Consider the following 17,829-nt stretch of genomic DNA (forward strand, 5'->3'; position numbering starts at 1 on the left):
ATCCCTGTATTAACAAACATGCCATATTGGCCCAGTTTATTTTTCTTATCATTGTTGTGAGGAGACTATAAATAGCATTTGCATTTTCTGTTGTACAGTTCATTTACTGTTATGGATAAAAAGTCTTTTTTTTGTTTCAAAATACCTGATAACTATTCGCTGATAGCTGCCAACATCTGCGACAAAATATAATTGTATAAAGTTGTTCTATATAGTGTGTAACTGTTAATATAGAGTGTTATTAAATTTATTGCTAATGCAATCATATGGCACACTGACTTCTGAGGGAATTTTAGATGGTACTCATCATCAGAAAGGTTGCCTATCCCTGTTCTGATACATGGACCGAGCAGTTGACAGAAAGAAACCAACCTGGAGATCGCTTTGACTCATCCGGAAGGGACGCCTTTATTGCGCTCTTCAGCTTCCCGATCTTCTGACTGTCCACGTTGTTTTCCTTGAGAACACCCAGGAAGTACCTCAAGTAGTTGTTCTTTGTTTTCTGCTCACAAGAACAAAGGGAAAGAAGGAAATGCGCATAAAGAACAAGGTTAACAGCAAAAAACAGAAACCAAAATCAAAAAATGTAAATGTTTGCGGTCATGTATTACTCACAGTGTTGAAGTGATCATAGAAGGTTGAAGACATATACAGCGGCAGCATCCCGAGGTCTTTCAGAGTTTGCTCAGTCCACACTGAAGGAGCTCTGGTTATCACGAAAACAGAACGGTGATTATTATTATGAAGGACAGAAAGGGCCAAATGTAAAAATGTAAATCTGCTGACAAGGAAACAAATAAACAGGAATGAAAATCTGCCACAGCGGTGAAGCGTTTTGCGTACCCATATCTTGTGTTGCCATTAGTTATTCGAGCCTGAACAGCAGCTGCTTGAGCAGAAGTGAGGCTGGGGCAGCTTTTGAGATTTTCCAAGATGGATGAATCTGAGTTTAGGATGTAGGACGCATCCAGGATGCAGCACATGTTTCCCAATACTGATATTTCATCTTTAGTTAAGCTTGTGTTTGTTATGCCCTTTGAAAATAAAAGAAACAGAAATTCATTTCAACTCAAAACATTAAACAAAACCTTGGTGTGATGACAGTTATTTCCATTTCATGCAATTATTAATACATCTAATCTTTAGAGCTCAAGAAGTGATGTGTGGTTCGAGGACTCACCAAGCAGCTCTTTGCGTTTTCAAACAGGGCAGTGCGCTTGTAGCTGAGCGCTGCAGAGAAGACAGAGAAGTCTGCATTTCCCAACTCTGTGAAATAGGCCCTGCAGCTGGCCTGCGGCACCAGTGAGTAACTGCAAGAGGAAACACAAGTGTGACAAGCTGTAGCATCCACCATTCAGCTTTAATTCAGAACAAACAGACAGGATTCTTACTCATAATACAGCAGCACATCTGGAGGGTAGAGGTTGAAGTTGGCAGCATCGTCTTTAATGTAAGTGTACATGCAGGTCAGCTGTTGATTAAAAAAAAAGGCAAAATAATTAGCACCTTGTATCGTCCCCGTTTATGACGGAGAACATGTGTAAGAAAGCTCCATGACTTGTTGGATGGTAACGCATTTTTGTAATTTGCCTTCTCCACCAAAGCTGGAAGTCTGCACTTTAATCCACTGTGGTGGTGTGCAGCTGCAACATGCAAAAATTGCATCTTTGTTCAAACATTTATTACCCTAACTCTATGTGCCAGAGTTATATACGGTGTAATCTATATAACCCGATTCACAGGGTATGTATATATTGTTTTAAGTGTGTTTTAAACAATTGTTAGTTTCTCCTTTGATGTCCAATATGTTCACTTTTTAATATTTGAGCAGATATGAAGGAGATTTTAAATATCCCATAAATGCCTTGAACACTGTACCTGAGACTCCACTAGTTTAACCTTCCTGCTGCCTGACCTCCGACAGGCTTTGATCAGGTTCTTGACTTGCCCATTGCCAATGTTCCTCACTCCAGTGCATGTGAACCCTTGAAGCACAGAGGATGACAAACTACACACACACACACACACACACACACACACACACACACACACACACACACACTGTTAGCTCTACTCAAACCCATTTGCAGGTTGTTTTGATTGATTTGATTGATCTCCCAGACTGATTTGAACTCACTTGTTTGGACCTCCCAGCTGTGCAGAGGCGCTCTCTGTAGCTACCGACTCAAAGAACAATTCAGCCTAACAAAACAAACAAACAAAAAGAGTCTGTAATAACAGGCATGTAGCACAACACGACAATAAAAACTAAGCTGAAGGTTTCATCTTCTACCTGCTGCGGTTTCCATTCCTTTCTGTTGAGTATGGTTATAACGTCGTTGCTACTGGAGAAGCCCACCAGCAGGGATCGAGGGATCTCAGTGGCCAGGTCATTGGGAACGTTCTGGATCACTTGCACGCTGCTGGTGTTCACTGATATGATCTGAGAGGAGATGGGAAGCATTGTGAGTTAACTCTCTGTGGAAAGCTTTCTATCTTTATCCAAAGCAGCTGATGGAAGTGTGCAGTTCAAATCATGGTCAAGTTATAACAGAAAACCTGTCATACCTGACTGACAAAGACCTGCTGGATGATCTGAGGACCAGAAAGGAGGTTTGCCACCAGTGAAGGAGTTTGGGAGGCACTTATCAGCTGATTACCAGAGATGCTCAAGAACACTCTGGAAGGTACACCAATGATGAGAGTGCCCAGACTTATCAGCGATGATGAGCTGTTGATCTGGTGGAAAGGATGGAAGCAGCACACGCATAAGTGAACATGACCACAAAGATGACTTTGATTTTTCTAAAGTCAGGATTCAGTCTAAAATCTGCTACCTGTATGATGCCCGAAGACAGCAGAGACTGGATGATGGTCATGGCCTGGCCTTCGCTCCAGCCCGTCACAGTGGAGAGAGTGCCGATGGAGTTTATTAAGTCCTGGGGTTTGATTGAGCTGATCTGATTCAGCGACATGCCAGTGCTTTGGCTGCCGAGGGCAGAAATGACTGTGGAGTCAATGTTCTGACCAAAGTTACCTGCCAAAGCAGCTGTGACCTTCACACGTGAGAGGAAAACTTTGTCAGTAGAGTCAAATTTATGTCTACAGTGTAAATATTCTGGGGAACAAAACTTTATCAAGTTAATAAAAGGAGAGCTTAGTGCTCTTTTATTCATCTTTCCATTTCACCCTTCTTAAAATCACATACCGCCAGAACAAAGAGCTCTACACCACTCTAAATAATAAACACCAGATTCAAAACAGGAGCCTGCAAGTGAAACTAAACCCAATTTTATGTGGGTGACAAATTTAAGGAAATAATAAACTACTTTTTACCAAAATACCAGGCAAGATGCTGAATCTCTGAAAGATTGAAATCTTATAACATTCATGTCTAGTTGACCTTACCTATCCTGTATTGAATGTAGGTATGTGCATTTCTTAAGTTAGGTTCCCTTTCAGTCGAATCACTCGGTACTAGTGATGGGAATTTCGGCTTGGCTCACCAAAAAGAGCCGGCTTTTTTTGGCTCTTCAGGTTGTTTTGCTACTTTAAGTAATTTATTATCAACAATAATATAAAATTACGCACAAAAGGAGATACTAATGTTACAGAAATGTGGTTTTATTTAGGGCTGTTCGATATAACGATATATATCGGATGACGATATAAAAACATCTATCGTTTTATTTTACGCTATCATTTGTTTCCTGGTGTCGCAAAATAAACTGTTTATGGCAATATTTTTTCACCGTTTTGATGGTCACTGTAGTGGCTATATTAATTTCTTAAAGTTCTCTCTTTCTCTTATATTTAATATAACCAAACTACAGACGGACAAGCGCCTGTTTTTATGCGTTGTCATTAGCATTAACGACGGCAAAACCATCGCATGTCCGCTTGTTTATTTTCCACATACACCTTTCAGAATAAAGCTCAAGATCCTGTTGAGATTTTTCAAAATAAACTGAATCATGTGAAAGATGGTGAAGGATGAGAAGCAAAAAAGAGCCATCAGCAATGTTAAGCTGCGCGCGTGCGCAATTGCGCACTGCTGGCACAGCCTCTGCACACAGAAAATCTGCGTTGCGCACAAAAAAATCTAACTTGAATTGGAATTAAAATTAAAACTTTAACAATTCTGTTTTGCAGTGTTAGTCAGTAAGTGACTGGCTGCTACCATATGGGATTAGAACGATGCCACCTTATCCCATAGTCCAGCCAATGATGCGATTCACATTCGTACATACGCAGCTAATCAACGTCATTGACAGGCTATGACAGCGTCCTTATGTGGCGACACTGGTGTTCCAGCTAGCAAAGCGGCGTGGCTGATGTGGAGTAGTGATGGTAAATTTGATTCTTTTTACTGAATCGAGTTTTAATGAGTCACTCACCAAAGTGAATCGGGTTTTTTGAGTCATTTGATTCACTGAGTCAGTTGACCAGAGAGTGCAAAAAATGTACATTTTCACTCAGACTTAATTTGTTTCTCTTTTCATGTAAATCTTACTTCTAGGATGAGTGATTGAAAAAGAAAAACAACTATTTTTAAAGAGCAAAAAATATATATTTCTAAAGGGAACATTTATTTTATTTATTTTTATTTTATTTTATTAGTATTTTCCTCAAATGTGTCAAATATATATTTTCTCATCTAAATGTCCACTGAGCTGTGTGCCAGGGGGCGGTAATGCCCCTTAACATTGGTTGCCAACCAAGAAGAAGAAGAAGAAGCTATGAGCCAGGAGGGAGGGGGTGAGTGAGTCCTGAATGATTCGCTTACGCTACAATTCAGCACAGGAAGGAGGGGGTGTCAGTGGAGTCAGTGGATATGAAAATTAGTGACTGTTGCTGGTATTTGTGCAGCAGCTAATTGGGCATCACCGCATACTTTTGTGCGGTCTTATCGGTTGGACGTTACAGCCCCTTCGGTGGCTCATACTGTTCTTTATGCTGGGTCTACCGCACACTAAGGTGGTGGTGGTTCAATTCTGGTTGCTCTGCAGGGCGTGTATGTATGTCCCATGTGTTGTACCGAGTAAATCGACTGAAAGGGAATGAATAGTTGTCTATAATTTCTGTTCCCCGAAGGAGAGGAACAAGGTACAACACAAGGTGGCCCCACTGAGCAGTTTGGGTCGGTGAAGAGCGGCTATCAAACTGAGGGATGACTGTGATGACAGTCCAGGCGGGGTTGTGCACATGTCACCACAGGCGTGAATAAAGGTTTCTTCAGCCAGGACATGCAAGGGCGTGATATCCTATACTTATGTGTTGTACCTCGTTCCTCTCCTTCAAGGAACAGAAGTTATAGACATAACTATTCATTTTAGCAGCAGACTGAACAAATAGCTGTTTTTCTTTTCTTTAAATGTTTCTTACTTGTGGGTCCAGGTCCGTACAGAGAACTGTGAGATTCTTCAGAACTATCATACTGTCGCTTGGACTCAGTTGGGTAAATGCTGGACCAGGAGCGACACACCGAAACAAGATAGGAAGGCTGCAAAGAAGGTTAAACAACACTTACAGAAAAATGCAGGATTTGTGGCTGGAGAACACAACATATTGTATAGATTTAAACTCACAGTAAGGGGTTGAAGTTGCTGTCCTGTTGATATAAAAGGGTGGTGTAGTACTTTGTGAGGTTTGCAGGTAAGAAAGAGGTGTTGAAAAGAGCGATGTTCTGAAGGTTCACTGTGAAGATCTGAATGACCTGCAAGGAGGGGAGAAAAGCACATCTGTAGGTCATGAAATGAATCCAAGTAGAAAAAAAAATCAGCGTCAGTTCAAAATTTACGCCAATGTTGATTCTTTACCGACTGAGATCCAAATGCCACAACATCGTCCAGAGTGAGGAAAGAGACGAAAGACCCGATGTACTGAGCAAACCAAGCTGTGGAATTCAGTTGTGGGTTGCTGGGGAAGTAACACTTTGGATTTGAGGCTAAAAAAAAAGATGTTAACAATAAATAATAATGATAAAGTTCAGAATAAATAAAAATACAATCTATTAGGGCTGGGCCATATCATAGCATTCACGGTAATACCGGTATAATGTCAGGCAATGATAAGAAAATTAAATATCGCAATAGAATATGGGTAAAACGCGCATGCGCAGTGCCTTTTTTTAATACGCACATGGCGGAAAAAGCGTGCCGCCGACAGAGAATGAGAAGGGTGAAAGCGGATCGTTGAATGAAACGGATAAACCAGAATTGGTTTGTAAAAATGCTGCAACTTCAGTGGTGTGGAAATTGTTTAGCTTTCGTCCGTCAGATACACAACAAAGCACTATTTTTGGTAGAGCATGCTAGCAGGCTGTTGTTATTACCGTGTTTTTTGGAAAATACGGCACACTTAAAATCAATCCTTTTCTGAAAATTTTTTCTGAAAATCGACAGTGCCCCTTATAACCCCATGTGCCTTATGTATGAATTCTGGTTGTGTTTACTGACCTCAAAACGATTTTATGTGGTACATGGCGCTCGAAAATCTGTGAAATGTTTTAGTACAACTTTGCTAAGCTACGAACCCGCACCGCTTGATGGATTGTTGGAGCATTACGGCTATCATAGGCAGGAGCCTCGCGGAGTGATATGTACTGTGCTTCAACATAATATTACCGTATTGTGTGTGTTTAACCTCTTTTTAAGTTTTGTGGATATTATACATGGTTATGCTGAGGATATGTCGGCCAATTTGTACTGGAAATGCCTTTTGGTTAAACTGTCAGCAAGGAATTTGCATTTGCACTGTTAAATTTTTATATAACTTTAATGCTCATAAAAAACAGCTGCTTGTTTAAGTGAAAATACGTTGATTTGTTTTTTTGCACGAATAAAGTCGTGGACTTATAAAGTATTTTGTCAAGTGTCAATTATATCGTCAGTTATATTGTTATCGCAAATTTTCAAATGTATATCGTGATAAATATTTTTGATCATATCGCCCTGCTCTACAATCTATAATCATTTTACTCCAGCGTAGCGTTTTTTTAATTGCTGTGAATTCTTGAAGTAAATGTAAAAAGTAAGCAATAAAAAATGATGACCATAACAAACTGTTACTACAGTAGCTGGCAGGTTTTACTGGAATTAACATTGTGATCCAACAGTTTGCCGATTGGTCTAAATATAAGCAAATCGAAAATAAGATGTCCTTATGGTTTATTTAAAATTGAAAAATATTAAAGCAGGACAAAGTTATAAAAGACAAAGTCTTTGAACCTTATTAAGAATGATGACGGGGACAAGCATCAGTGAAAGATTGATGCTGTCTTGCTTTTAACGTATTTATACTGTATGTGTACTCTATTGCCATTTTGTACTACCACTGTTCTACCTACTAAACTGTCTAAAGTCTTTCATCTTTAATAAAATGATCAACGTTCTGCTCTACCAGGTGTAACAATTGAGTTTAACATCCAGGCATCCATGAAAATGGAATTTATGACATTTAACGGAGTTAGAAGTTAGCAGGAGGTTAGCTCGCTAGCTTCTATCTAAATACAATATAGCATGTCCTGACTGCGGGGTTTTGGAAACAAATTAAAACGTACAGCTCTGTTATCACTTCCAACATAAATGAAGACAGAAAACTAAACAGCAGTGACGTTTGTAGGGTTACTGAAGTAACCCACACTATGTAACCCGCTATGTTAGCATAATATAAACAAGCTAACTTTTTTCCACTCAATAAAAGTTAACGTGAGTGTTCTCGGTGGTCAGTAACAAATGTAATCGCATGGCAGGATGCTGTAAAAGGACCAAACTTCAGCCAGGAGAACAACTGAGATAATCCATCCACAATACGAGGTTAGTCATTCGTATACTGCTGCATGGGCTGGGCTGTAGTTACATCCTAAGGTTTTAAAAACTGAGCTTAAATAAATGATTAGCGATAATAAAAGCCGAGGGAGGTCAACAGGGATCACTGACTGTTTTAGGAGATTTTTGAGATTAAATAGAAGAAAATACAAAACATTAAACAAGTTAACAACACAAAAGCCATATTAAACTCAGACTACTTTAGGCCCGGAAGTAGGATTCATCACGTCATTACTTAACGACCGGATACCTTTTCTCTACTGTTACACAAAGATGAGTATTAGGTATATACAGATATATCCAAAGCACAGCAATCTATGGTGCTGCAAAATGAAGGGAAACTGAAAAAAATTGCAATTACCTGAATTTTGTGTACAACTAAATTTTCCTTTTAATTTAAATTGTGCTCAGGCAGTTGTGCTTTTAGGTGACATGTGGTTGCTGTTCAGTTTCATGTAGAATATCATTTGATCAATGTCTTTTCCCCCCCACTTGAATTAGCATCCCACTTGATCCTTGACCCTGGCATTCTTGAAAGACTTACTTGAGCCGACATAAAGGTAAGTCCTGATGGTGTTGTACACGTCTCCCCTCACAAAGTCAGCAGTAGTGTAGTTGTATACCCCAAGGACTGAGACACTGAAACACAACAAATTTAAATCAGAACACAAAACAAAAAAACATATAAAGCAGGATTTAGTGCTGTAGTAAAACACACAGTTTTTGGAAGGCCAGGCAGGAGGTGCTGTTTATGACACTGGGACTGATCAGGCTCTTTGTGAGGAAGGGCAAGTAGTTCTTGAGGCGTTGGTCAAACCAAGCATCCACCTCCAACGTTTGGGTGCTGCTGAGGGCCATGGGCCAGACGCAGGGCAGGATGGAGCGCCTCACCGCTTCCGGCAGAGACTCCTGGAGGCAATGCACAGATTAATGTGTTTAATCATTGCATTGTGTTTGCATTTCTGCTTGTGCCTTGGGCTACGTACAGTTTCTAGAAACTGTGGTGTCTGGCTGTAGCTGTTGAAGAGCATGCAGAGCTGTGCGTTGTTGTCGACAACATTAGGACGTCGTAGATAATCCCCAAGCTCCGATGGAGGGATGGAATTTATGATCTAGAAGATTAGAAGACGAAAATTAAGACATTCCCCTCTTGCTTTATCATATTTACTCCTGATATCTTTCAAGTCAACACACCAGACTCATTCTGTCAGGAGGCATGAGCGACAGGAAGGCGGTGAGGTTGGGAAACTGGAAACCCATGAAAGATTGCTCCAGGAAACCATAGAAACTGGTGTTGTAGCTGTCACTGTAGCAGCGGAGAGGTGTTGGACCTAGAGGAAAAGGTGGAGACACAAACTAGGTTATAATATTGGAACTTTGCCTCATGCTTTGTTAAGCCAGCTGGAATAAAATAAATAAATAAAGTTTTACTTGTTGTTGTATTCACATAAAATGTGACAAACATACATGTTTAATGAAAAAATAACAAGAGCGAGCATAGGAGAAAACTCAATGTCTGACTCCTCTCTCACTTTCACAAGGCTGGCAGCCATTATGTTAAGAAATGTGAATGGGCTACTCGCTTACAGGAATGTTACAGCCCAATTTCATAAAGCATCCAACAAAAAAAATTAAAGCTGAGTTTACTGGTTTCCTGGGTTAGCTTTACCTCCGAGGGTCTGGAGGATTTGATCATAGATTTTCTGCTGTGTGTCTGTGCTGAGCGTTGAGATAGTCATGTTCAGGTTCAGTACACTGAAACAAAAAAATGCAAAGGTTTATTTCCAGTCAGATTGCTTAAATACTTCCATATATGGTGCTTGAAGCTTTGTGCTCACCCCAGCTGCTCAATGCTGCAGCTCCGTCCTGCCAGTATTCCGAAGTAAGGTGCAACTTGTCCTGGTGAAAGTTGTACCAGCAGGGGTGGCAGCCGGGAGGTAAGCCACACCTCTACGTCCGCATCACTCATCGAAGGAAGGGAGAGGTTTGCACGATCAAACACAACTTGCAACATGGCTGACCTCACGACTGAAGGCAATGCGTCTTCAGGAGCCTGTAGAAAAAACCAAAAGTAATAATCATGTTTTTTAGATGTAACAGGTGTAACAGGACCTTCTTCAACTTCTGTGTGAGAAGACTAACCAGAAAAATGTTAGAGTTTACCATCATTGCAAACATAAACACAAAACGTATGAATGTTTTACATGTGATGAACAGATAAACTCAGCTTGACTTGACCTCTAGTATCAACAAAACACACCAGGTGACTTTATAACATGATGTATGCTCACCAGGAGAACAGATGAGAAATCATCAAAGAAGGCAGCCAGAGACTGGTCAGGCACATATTTCATCACCATGTTGACTTGCTCAGAAGTTGTGAGCTGGCCAGGTGTTGTGGACACCTCGGCTAGCTGTCTGACCGTGAGCTGTGACAAGGCTTCCATCTGCATATGCAAACACACATGTTGTCAGTGACAGTTGTGGTTATCACAGAGGGAAACCCCACCCCACAAGAAAACAGATGTAAAGACAGAAAATGCAGTGCATCATAACGCACCGCTGAGAAGTTGGAGTAGATCGTCTGAATGTCCTGGAACGTCGCAAGATAGGCAAAACCTCCCATGTTCACCTGCAGCCATTGTGCACTGGTGGCAATGCCTGAGCTGCAGGCGGGGTCTGAACCACAAACACACACAGAGGAAATTCAGCTTTATTGTGCTGAAGGAAAAGCATCTATCATACATTGTTATGTCACTTTGCAATACACGTGACCACCCTGGATTAATGTATTCCCGAATCCCACCAATTCTATCAACATGTGTGAATGTTGGATTAATTCAGATGTGACGTGAACAATACATAGACTGTAATTGTTAATAGGCTGCCATTGATTGTTACTGGGCTGTAATACAGCAGTGTACCTGTGCTGTTGTTCCTGGTCAGGAAAACCTTAATGAAGTGCGTGTAGACAGACACCTGCCTGGCAAACGTCAATTGTGGCCGGAGTTGACTCAAAATCTGCTGACTGAATTGAAATTGGGATTAGGTTAATTAAAAAATGGCAGGCTTTTGGTATACCAAGAAAGGCAGTCACATTTGATGTAATTTTATGGTCTTAATTTCTTACATGGCCTGGTAGGAGCTGCAAGTAAGTTCCCTTGTGGCCATATATGAAAGGAAGTCAGGTGAAACAGCTGGCAGAAATGGGAGAAGGCGGCGGCCAAACCACGTCTGGATGAAGGTTAGATTATTGAGGGTGGCCGTGTTGACAGTATCTATTCGGAGTTCTTGTATGGTGTCCAGAATCACGGACACTGCTGGGTTGTTGGCGTCCAGAGTCTATAACAAAGATCAAAATGTGATGTAACTACTGACTTTTCTTATCTTTCAACAACAGACGGTTTGCAGAAGGTTCTTCTCGTCTTACAAAATATTGTGTAATGCTTTCATACCGTGTTGACGAGCAGATCCAGAGCCTGGTCCAGGACCTGAGAGGTTTCGGAGAGGACAAGTTTCCAGACAGATTTGGACCCACTCGAGCTGGAGTAGTGGTTGCACTTCAGTATCATTGCCAGCTGTTCTGCTGTTATTGTTGACAGCTGCGTGACGACAGAGAGCAGTTTAGACTCTACAGTGAAAGTGAAAACGAGCTTAATCACAGACGGCTGTTGACTTATGTGACGCTCTTACCGAGGCACAAGCCAGTTGCTCAACGGCCAAGTCACAGAGGTTTCCGCTCGTCTGTGCACTGGTGAGTTGGAGCTGAACTGCTGTTCTGTGGTTTCAAAATAAAACATGTGATTGGTACTTTGTTGACATCTGGGACAACGTTGCATAAAAAGTAAACTCTCCAACAGGTTCGTGTAAATCCTACCTGTTCAAACCGATACAGATATCTGTTGCTGTACCACAAAAAAAAGAGCGAAAAAAAGTTATAAATTGACAAAAAATTACATTTTATGCATCAACACAGCAGGATATGAGATTTCATGCTGCCATCATTAATCACACTGCAGATCTCGCAAGTAAAAACCAAGTTCCCTTTCACCACCAATGTGTTTTTTGTTTTGTTTTGTTTTTCTTGTCAGTGCTTCTGATGTAAGATGATCTCTACATACTCGTAACAAAACAGCAGGATATGAGACAAAATGTTAAAATGAGCAATTAAAAGATTGAATCTGCAGCAGAAGGTCCACCGCTAGCTTAACATTTCATGTTTTCCTGCTTTATTTCGGCCTCCCTTACTTCTTGTGCTCTCGATTAACACTTGGGCCCTGCTTGGGTACTGCTGCTTTATCTGAGGTGTCTTTGAATATTTTACCCCATGCTACCTTTTGTAATACTTACGCGTGGTGCTGCTGGATCCAGTTGTTGAAGTTGTCCCCAATGATGTCAATGAAGTTGCCCCTGATGTGGTTGATGAATTTGGCCCCGATGTTATCGATGAAGTTGCCCCTGATGTTGTTGATGAATTTGGCCCCGATGTTATCGATGAAGTTGCCCCTGATGTGGTTGATGAATTTGGCCCCGATGTTATCGATGAAGTTGCCCCTGATGTTGTTGATGAATTTGGCCCCGATGTTATCGATGAAGTTGCCCCTGATGTTGTTGATGAATTTGGCCCCGATGTTATCGATGAAGTTGCCCCTGATGTTGTTGATGAATTTGGCCCCGATGTTATCGATGAAGTTGCCCCTGATGTTGTTGATGATGTGTCTGATGTAGTGGTGGTGGTGGGGCTAACCTTGCCTCCTGTAAGCCCCACTCCCAGACCATTAAGATCGGACTGAAACTGTGAACTGATCCAGGTTTGCACCACTGTCACATTTTCATACGACTTCAAAAGTGGGAGGTTGGTGCCAAGAAGACCTTTAACATCACTAACAGTCAGGTTCTATGGAGAACAGAGCAGACACATTTTATCCTATGAGCAAATAAACACACTTACTTTATTCTTTGACAGAACCAAAAAACAATTTAGTTTTACAACTTATCAGCCCCATCTAATGGTTTGAGTGAAGTAAATAAATTGAGGAACTATGATGCAAGACCCCCACCCCAAAATAAATAAAAAAAATAAAAACCTTTTTTCAAAATTAGTCTAAAATTCAGAATTCAAAGTGCAGACATGCAGCACTGACCTGTATAACACTCTCAAGCAGCCCAGTGAAGATCGGGACGTCCATACTGATATTGGCAGACACTAAATCTTGGATAAACCTAAGATCTGCACCCGCTGCAAGAATGGAAAAAAATTAATGGTACGTTAACTTTCAGCTGTTTAAATGATGCTTTTTTTGAATGCGGGTCTGTTTGCTTACGTAGGTAAGATTGTATGAGCTGGTAACTGGAAGTGGAGATAGTGATTGAGTGTTTGTCTGGGATAAATGCTTCATATGTGAGGGAAAACAGTTCTTGCTTTTTCTCAGTGGTGCAGCTGGATATGTCCAGAGCATCGGCGTTCCTGCAGGAGATAAAACACACAGGAATGGTGTGTTGAGTTTATGGAATTCATATAACATTATTTATCATTAAATCAGACTTTTTTTTCTAGTTATCTAAATAATAATTTAAAGATTTATGTGGGTTCACCTGCCTTTGTAAGTACAGGATCCCTGACAGACCTTTAGCCAACATGTTCTTGTACCTTCCAGATATTACCTGTGTTAGGTTTAATGTACGTGTTGTAGGTTGCCATTTAAAAACCTACACAATGCCATTTAGAAAGCTAGAATGCTTCTGCTTGCTATCTAGGTAACCTACGCATATGACTACGTGCATGACATTGATAAAGGGAACAAGCAGCCTTGAGAAGAACAGATTCTACCAACAACAATCTGGGAGAGCTGCACTCCCATCATATAACCACACACAATGTATAATCACGCTTGCACAACACAATCACACTTTGTAACCAGTTATAGTAATTTCTCATAGGTAATACAGCAACAAGCTCTATGAATATTCATGTGTGTAACCAATAAAAACAACCTACAGGGGGAAAGCAAGTTGAAGTGGGTTGGAGACAATTGCTTCCCTGTCGCGAGTGAAAATTTGAGCTCCGTGTGACCTTGTTCCTGAGTGAGTTTCTGTTTATCCAGCAGTATTAGGGGTAAAACTCTGAGAACCTGCTGCTAATGTGATGTAAAAATAACCTCCAAACACACACACACTCATGCACAGTCACAGCTCTGACGCCTTACTTGATGCTTTCAACCGAAATGTTCCTGATAACAACATCATCCAGGGCGCACAGGTTTGGTCCTCCAATGGCGTTGAGCTCCACACTGCCGAGACTGTTCCCCTTTACACTCAGATACTTGGAGATGATGGCTTTGGCCTTGATGAGGAGAACCAAGCATCGGTGTGAAGACACAAGCATGTAAAGTAAGCTCACGTTCAGATTTTTTCTTCTGTTTGCTCACCAGAACCGGGTCCCACGGCCCGTTTGAAGCATCCATCAAAGAAGCGAGTGTGTCGATCTGAATAATAGTCCACATGTTGATGTCTTCCATTGTGGCACTACGGGACATTGCTCCTAAGATCTGAACCTGATCTTCTGGGATGATGCCGCTGGCACTGTAAGCCTATAAAAAAGTCAGAAGATATTTAGACTCAAATTTAGATAGCAAAAGCTTAAATAATAGAAGTTGTCAGCGTTGCAGACTTTGCATGCCCTCCCTGTGTCTGTGCTGGTTCTCATGCTTCGTTCCAAAGTCCAAAAACATGCACGGGGTTTGGTCGAATACTGATTTTAAACTGACCGTAGGTCAGAATGTGTGTTATGTTTTTCTGAATGCTTCTGTGTGTTAAACCTGCTCTCCAGGAGGGGCCTAACCTGCCTCTAAATCTATGCCAGCTGGGATAGGCTCCAGGAGTTTTTTTGCCACTTACCTCTCGCAACTTGCTGAGAACAATCTTTGTGTAGTTCTGCTCCTGCACCTGGTTAACGAGGGCATCCAAGTTGTCTTTGACAATGGTGGAATTGAGGCAGCTGGTGAACTGATTTATATCATAGTTTAAGGGGAATATTAGATTAACAAGAGTCACACGGTTTATGAATCCCAAAGTGCAGTCAGTGGCTGAAACACAGAAAGAGAAACAATTTTTGGTTAAACAGTAAATTCTCTCTGGATTCTAATACATGGACCAAGCAGTTGACAGAAAGAAACCAACCTGTAGATTCCTCATTAGGAATGGACATCCTTATTGCGCTCTTCAGCTCCCCGATCTTCTGACTGTCCACGTTGTTTTCCTTGAGAACACCCAGGAAGTACCTCAAGTAGTTGTTCTTTGTTTTCTGCTCACAAGAACAAAGGGAAAGAAGGAAATGCGCATAAAGAACAAGGTTAACAGCAAAAAACAGAAACCAAAATCAAAAAATGTAAATGTTTGCGGTCATGTATTACTCACAGTGTTGAAGTGATCATAGAAGGTTGAAGACATATACAGCGGCAGCATCCCGAGGTCTTTCAGAGTTTGCTCAGTCCACACTGAAGGATCTCTGGTTATCACGAAAACAGAACGGTGATTATTATTATGAAGGACAGAAAGGGCCAAATGTAAAAATGTAAATCTGCTGACAAGGAAACAAACAAACAGGAATGAAAATCTGCCACAGCGGTGAAGCGTTTTGCGTACCCATATCTTGTGTTGCCATTAGTCATTTGAGCCTGAACAGCAGCTGCTTGAGCAGAAGTGAGGCTGGGGCAGCTTTTGAGATTTTCCAAGATGGATGAATCTGAGTTTAGGATGTAGGACGCATCCAGGATGCAGCACATGTTTCCCAATACTGATATTTCATCTTTAGTTAAGCTTGTGTTTGTTATGCCCTTTGAAAATAAAAGAAACAGAAATTCATTTCAACTCAAAACATTAAACAAAACCTTATTGTGATGACAGTTATTTCCATTTCATGCAATTATTAATACATCTAATCTTTAGAGCTCAAGAAGTGATGTGTGGTTCGAGGACTCACCAAGCAGCTCTTTGCGTTTTCAAACAGGGCAGTGCGCTTGTAGCTGAGCGCTGCAGAGAAGACAGAGAAGTCTGCATTTCCCAACTCTGTGAAATAGGCCCTGCAGCTGGCCTGCGGCACCAGTGAGTAACTGCAAGAGGAAACACAAGTGTGACAAGCTGTAGCATCCACCATTCAGCTTTAATTCAGAACAAACAGACAGGATTCTTACTCATAATACAGCAGCACATCTGGAGGGTAGAGGTTGAAGTTGGCAGCATCGTCTTTAATGTAAGTGTACATGCAGGTCAGCTGTTGATTAAAAAAAAAGGCAAAATAATTAGCACCTTGTATCGTCCCCGTTTATGACGGAGAACATGTGTAAGAAAGCTCCATGACTTGTTGGATGGTAACGCATTTTTGTAATTTGCCTTCTCCACCAAAGCTGGAAGTCTGCACTTTAATCCACTGTGGTGGTGTGCAGCTGCAACATGCAAAAATTGCATCTTTGTTCAAACATTTATTACCCTAACTCTATGTGCCAGAGTTATATACGGTGTAATCTATATAACCCGATTCACAGGGTATGTATATATTGTTTTAAGTGTGTTTTAAACAATTGTTAGTTTCTCCTATGATGTCCAATATGTTCACTTTTTAATATTTGAGCAGATATGAAGGAGATTTTAAATATCCCATAAATGCCTTGAACACTGTACCTGAGACTCCACTAGTTTAACCTTCCTGCTGCCTGACCTCCGACAGGCTTTGATCAGGTTCTTGACTTGCTCATTGCCAATGTTCCTCACTCCAGTGCATGTGAACCCTTGAAGCACAGAGGATGACAAACTACACACACACACACACACACACACACACACACACACACACACACACACACACACACACACACACACACACACACACACACACATATACACTGTTAGCTCTACTCAAACCCATTTGCAGGTTGTTTTGATTGATTTGATTGATCTCCCAGACTGATTTGAACTCACTTGTTTGGACCTCCCAGCTGTGCAGAGGCGCTCTCTGTAGCTACCGACTCAAAGAACAATTCAGCCTAACAAAACAAACAAACAAACAAAAAGAGTCTGTAATAACAGGCATGTAGCACAACACGACAATAAAAACTAAGCTGAGGGTTTCATCTTCTACCTGCTGCTGTTTCCATTCCTTTCTGTTGAGTATGGTTATAACGTCGTTGCTACTGGAGAAGCCCACCAGCAGGGATCGAGGGATCTCAGTGGCCAGGTCATTGGGAACGTTCTGGATCACTTGCACGCTGCTGGTGTTCACTGATATGATCTGAGAGAAGATGGAAGCATTGTGAGTTAACTCTCTGTGGAAAGCTTTCTATCTTTATCCAAAGCAGCTGATGGAAGTGTGCAGTTCAAATCATGCTCAAGTTATAACAGAAAACCTGTCATACCTGACTGACAAAGACCTGCTGGATGATCTGAGGACCAGAAAGGAGGTTTGCCACCAGTGAAGGAGTTTGGGAGGCACTTATCAGCTGATTACCAGAGATGCTCAAGAACACTCTGGAAGGTACACCAATGATGAGAGTGCCCAGACTTATCAGCGATGATGAGCTGTTGATCTGGTGGAAAGGATGGAAGCAGCACACGCATAAGTGAACATGACCACAAAGATGACTTTGATTTTTCTAAAGTCAGGATTCAGTCTAAAATCTGCAACCTGTATGATGCCCGAAGACAGCAGAGACTGGATGATGGTCATGGCCTGGCCTTCGCTCCAGCCCGTCACAGTGGAGAGAGTGCCGATGGAGTTTATTAAGTCCTGGGGTTTGATTGAGCTGATCTGATTCAGCGACATGCCAGTGCTTTGGCTGCCGAGGGCAGAAATGACTGTGGAGTCAATGTTCTGACCAAAGTTACCTGCCAAAGCAGCTGTGACCTTCACACGTGAGAGGAAAACTTTGTCAGTAGAGTCAAACTTATGTCTACAGTGTAAATATTCTGGGGAACAAAACTTTATCAAGTTAATAAAAGGAGAGCT

At 41.4% G+C, this 17,829-nt stretch overlaps 1 protein-coding gene across 2 annotated transcripts in view; it reads right to left on the reverse strand.

Annotated features, from left to right (window-relative positions):
• The window catches only part of mslnb (mesothelin b), a 51,184-nt gene that overhangs the window by 5,197 nt on the left and 28,158 nt on the right, over positions 1-17,829 (reverse strand). For both annotated transcript variants that reach the window (XM_085276239.1, XM_085276238.1), the window contains 42 exons: positions 17,509-17,727; positions 17,240-17,410; positions 16,966-17,115; positions 16,806-16,870; positions 16,509-16,638; positions 16,022-16,101; positions 15,811-15,940; positions 15,474-15,664; positions 15,246-15,336; positions 15,009-15,132; positions 14,727-14,914; positions 14,258-14,419; positions 14,036-14,172; positions 13,154-13,296; positions 12,974-13,068; positions 12,180-12,726; positions 11,707-11,734; positions 11,523-11,607; positions 11,285-11,431; positions 10,960-11,171; positions 10,754-10,857; positions 10,390-10,508; positions 10,121-10,276; positions 9,668-9,882; positions 9,499-9,584; positions 9,024-9,160; positions 8,816-8,941; positions 8,548-8,738; positions 8,374-8,468; positions 5,820-5,947; positions 5,589-5,716; positions 5,386-5,503; positions 2,838-3,056; positions 2,569-2,739; positions 2,294-2,443; positions 2,138-2,202; positions 1,879-2,008; positions 1,392-1,471; positions 1,181-1,310; positions 844-1,034; positions 616-706; positions 373-502 (listed from right to left, as the gene is read on the reverse strand). In XM_085276239.1, the coding sequence (XP_085132365.1) occupies positions 373-502; positions 616-706; positions 844-1,034; positions 1,181-1,310; positions 1,392-1,471; positions 1,879-2,008; positions 2,138-2,202; positions 2,294-2,443; positions 2,569-2,739; positions 2,838-3,056; positions 5,386-5,503; positions 5,589-5,716; positions 5,820-5,947; positions 8,374-8,468; positions 8,548-8,738; positions 8,816-8,941; positions 9,024-9,160; positions 9,499-9,584; positions 9,668-9,882; positions 10,121-10,276; positions 10,390-10,508; positions 10,754-10,857; positions 10,960-11,171; positions 11,285-11,431; positions 11,523-11,607; positions 11,707-11,734; positions 12,180-12,726; positions 12,974-13,068; positions 13,154-13,296; positions 14,036-14,172; positions 14,258-14,419; positions 14,727-14,914; positions 15,009-15,132; positions 15,246-15,336; positions 15,474-15,664; positions 15,811-15,940; positions 16,022-16,101; positions 16,509-16,638; positions 16,806-16,870; positions 16,966-17,115; positions 17,240-17,410; positions 17,509-17,727 (6,055 nt within the window). The remainder of the gene's footprint in view (positions 1-372; positions 503-615; positions 707-843; positions 1,035-1,180; positions 1,311-1,391; positions 1,472-1,878; positions 2,009-2,137; positions 2,203-2,293; positions 2,444-2,568; positions 2,740-2,837; positions 3,057-5,385; positions 5,504-5,588; positions 5,717-5,819; positions 5,948-8,373; positions 8,469-8,547; positions 8,739-8,815; positions 8,942-9,023; positions 9,161-9,498; positions 9,585-9,667; positions 9,883-10,120; positions 10,277-10,389; positions 10,509-10,753; positions 10,858-10,959; positions 11,172-11,284; positions 11,432-11,522; positions 11,608-11,706; positions 11,735-12,179; positions 12,727-12,973; positions 13,069-13,153; positions 13,297-14,035; positions 14,173-14,257; positions 14,420-14,726; positions 14,915-15,008; positions 15,133-15,245; positions 15,337-15,473; positions 15,665-15,810; positions 15,941-16,021; positions 16,102-16,508; positions 16,639-16,805; positions 16,871-16,965; positions 17,116-17,239; positions 17,411-17,508; positions 17,728-17,829) is intronic.

Source organism: Mchenga conophoros, linkage group LG6 (genome assembly GCF_057382185.1).
Source record: "Mchenga conophoros isolate Kocher_MC1m ecotype Shallow Benthic linkage group LG6, M_conophoros_male_GT1.1, whole genome shotgun sequence".
Classification (NCBI taxonomy): Eukaryota; Metazoa; Chordata; class Actinopteri; order Cichliformes; family Cichlidae; genus Mchenga; species Mchenga conophoros.